The 3,141-nt window shown below is 56.9% G+C and overlaps 1 protein-coding gene across 1 annotated transcript in view; it reads right to left on the reverse strand.

The window, feature by feature from the left end:
- Positions 1–104: 104 nt before the first annotated feature.
- Positions 105–3,141, reverse strand: part of DCAF1 (DDB1 and CUL4 associated factor 1) — a 34,100-nt gene continuing 31,063 nt past the window's right edge. Inside the window, exons 19-23 of the mRNA XM_018573102.1 lie at positions 2,925–3,029; positions 2,152–2,225; positions 1,461–1,562; positions 1,113–1,371; positions 105–241 (exon numbers count right to left, since the gene is read on the reverse strand). Of these exons, the coding sequence (XP_018428604.1) occupies positions 183–241; positions 1,113–1,371; positions 1,461–1,562; positions 2,152–2,225; positions 2,925–3,029 (599 nt within the window). The 3' untranslated portion in view covers positions 105–182. The remainder of the gene's footprint in view (positions 242–1,112; positions 1,372–1,460; positions 1,563–2,151; positions 2,226–2,924; positions 3,030–3,141) is intronic.

The raw sequence follows: 3,141 nt of genomic DNA on the forward strand, positions 1-3,141 counted from the left end.
TTTTACAAAACGTCCTCCGCCTCGGAGTGTGCGGGATCAGAGACGTCCGCCGTTTCTTTCTGCGCGGCGAGGCCGGTTATTTCTCCGCCCCCCCGGTAGGTACCCGGCGGCTCTGCGCTCCTCACAGTGACCCCAGGAGGGAAACGACCCTGCGCACGTTCCCTGGACGCACCGCAGACCCCTCATTCGTTCAGCGCCAGGATGATGTCGTCTTCAAGGTCCGAATTGTCCGAGCTGTCTGCTGAAAAACAAAAAATCCGAAACCGGTTCAGAGACACCAAAAATCTTCCAGCAAAGGAGCCGTACAATCCGACTGGAGGGACGCGGGAGGAGGAATTCGGGGGCGTTAGGTTATGCTGCTGCCTCCAGGCAAAGCTGTACAGCCGAGTCTAGCCCCTCCCACTCCCAGCATGCTCAAAGTTTGCAGCAAAGCAATAGTAGGAGTGGTTCAGGAAAAGGGGGGCGGGCTTTATGTGTGCAGCCTATCCCTTCACTAGAGAGCGGTGACATCACTGAGAATGCAGCCTATCCATTCACTAGAGACCGGTGACATCACTGAGAATGCAGCCTATCCATTCACTAGAGACCGGTGACATCACTGAGAATGCAGCCTATCCCTTCACTAGAGACCGGTGACATCACTGAGAATGCAGCCTATCCCTTCACTAGAGACCGGTGACATCACTGAGAATGCAGCCTATCCCTTCACTAGAGACCGGTGACATCACTGAGAATGCAGCCTATCCCTTCACTAGAGACCGGTGACATCACTGAGAATGCAGCCTATCCCTTCACTAGAGACCGGTGACAGCACTAAGAATGCAGCCTATCCCTTCACTAGAGACCGGTGACATCACTGAGAATGCAGCCTATCCCTTCACTAGAGACCGGTGACATCACTGAGAATGCAGCCTATCCCTTCACTAGAGACCGGTGACATCACTGAGAATGCAGCCTATCCCTTCACTAGAGACCGGTGACATCACTGAGAATGCAGCCTATCCATTCACTAGAGAGCGGTGACATCACTGAGAGCGCAGCCTATCCAATCAGAGATGTCACCGTATACATCATACACAGCCCGGTCCGGTAACGGGAAGAGATCTACTTACAGTCTCCCAGTATCAGCTCCACCTCGGGGTCTATATCGGAGTCGTCATCATCCTCATGTCCTTCATCGCCATCGTCATCATCATCCAGCAGATTGGCGAGCTCCTCATCATCGGAAGGGGAGAAGTCGTTCTCTCCGTCCTCCCCGGCCTGCTCTCCGGCCTCTTCCTCATCTTCTATCTCGGCGTCCAGCAGAGGCTCCAGATCATCAGAATCGTCGTCATCATCGTCCTCCTCATCATCCTCCTGCTCTTCATCCTCCTGGCCGAAGGTCGGCAGTGATTAGACACAAACTCCGCCCCCCTCCCCGCCCCCTCTAACAGACCGGCTTTTACTTGCCCCCCTCTTACCTGATCTTCCTCCTCGTCCTCATCCTCAGCCAGACGCTGGCGGCCCACCTCGTACAGCCGGCACACCGTGTCCATGTTCAGAGCGTCCATTGTGCCCTGATTCTGAGAGAGAACGCAGGATGACTATGACAACATAATACCCCATCCGACCCAACCTCCCCCCCACACAGCCATGAGGCCACTTCCTGTCTACATAACCCCCCCCCCCCCCCCCCCCCCCCCCACCGCCGCAGCGGCACGCCATTGCTACTTCCTGGTTAGTGCCGCCACTTCCTGTCCACATACCCTCCGCCCAGAGCTGCACGCCATTGCTACGTCCTGGTTATTGCGCCACTTCCTGTCCACATACGCTGCGCCCAGAGCGGCACGCCATTGCTACGTCCTGGTTATTGCCGCCACTTCCTGTCCACATACGCTGCGCCCAGAGCGGCACGCCATTGCTACGTCCTGGTTATTGCCGCCACTTCCTGTCCACATACCCTCCGCCCAGAGCGGCACGCCATTCCCCAGGGCAGGTTTCCCTTTTATTGCCGCCATGTGCTCCTCACCAGACTGAGCTGATGGTCAATGCCCCTGACGGGGCCGAACCGCTCCTGAAGAACACTTCCTCCATCGGGGGAGGAGCGCAGAGCAATCGTCTATACAGCGTTATGCATGGAGGACGCGCGTGACCCGGACGGGGCGATCTTACCTCAATCACAGCCAAGTAGCAATCCTTCGTGTCTGTGCAAAGGTCAAATATGTTCCTCTTCACATCGATAGTAGCTGCAAAGTGACGGAGAGACCTCATCATATCCCAGCACCAGTCTCCTAACTCCCCGCACACTGAGGCCCCACCCCTGCTCAAGCCACACCCCTTTGTCCTCCCCTTCAGTCTTCCATCTGACCTCCGTCCTCCCCTTCAGTCTTCCATCTGACCTCCGTCCTCCCCTTCAGTCTTCCATCTGACCTCCGTCCTCCCCTTCAGTCTTCCATCTGACCTCCGTCCTCCCCTTCCGTCTTCCATCTGACCTCCGTCCTCCCCTTCAGTCTTCCATCTGACCTCCGTCCTCCCCTTCAGTCTTCCATCTGACCTCCGTCCTCCCCTTCAGTCTTCCATCTGACCTCCGTCCTCCCCTTCAGTCTTCCATCTGACCTCCGTCCTCCCCTTCAGTCTTCCATCTGACCTCCGTCCTCCCCTTCAGTCTTCCATCTGACCTCCGTCCTCCCCTTCAGTCTTCCATCTGACCTCCGTCCTCCCCTTCAGTCTTCCATCTGACCTCCGTCCTCCCCTTCAGTCTTCCATCTGACCTCCGTCCTCCCCTTCAGTCTTCCATCTGACCTCCGTCCTCCCCTTCAGTCTTCCATCTGACCTCCGTCCTCCCCTTCAGTCTTCTATCTGACCTCCGTCCTCCCCTTCAGTCTTCTATCTGACCTCCGTTCCTACATCTGGCCTGACCTCCCGGTTCCGGGTCACAGACTCACCGATGGGTTTATAATCTGTGGCATTAAATGTGCGAAATGACGACCCGAACGGACTCTTCATCTTCTCCTCCAGAAGGTCGTCCTCGTCATCGGCTTGAAGCATGGCTGGGGGGAGAGAGAGACGCCAATGATATGAGCGTGCGAGGGAGAGAGCGAGGGAGGGAGAGAGCGAGGGAGGGAGAGAGCGAGGGAGGGAGAGAGCGAGGGAGAGAGCGAG

Source organism: Nanorana parkeri, unplaced genomic scaffold (genome assembly GCF_000935625.1).
Source record: "Nanorana parkeri isolate BGI_ZX_2015 unplaced genomic scaffold, ASM93562v1 scaffold2238, whole genome shotgun sequence".
NCBI classification, from domain to species: Eukaryota; Metazoa; Chordata; class Amphibia; order Anura; family Dicroglossidae; genus Nanorana; species Nanorana parkeri.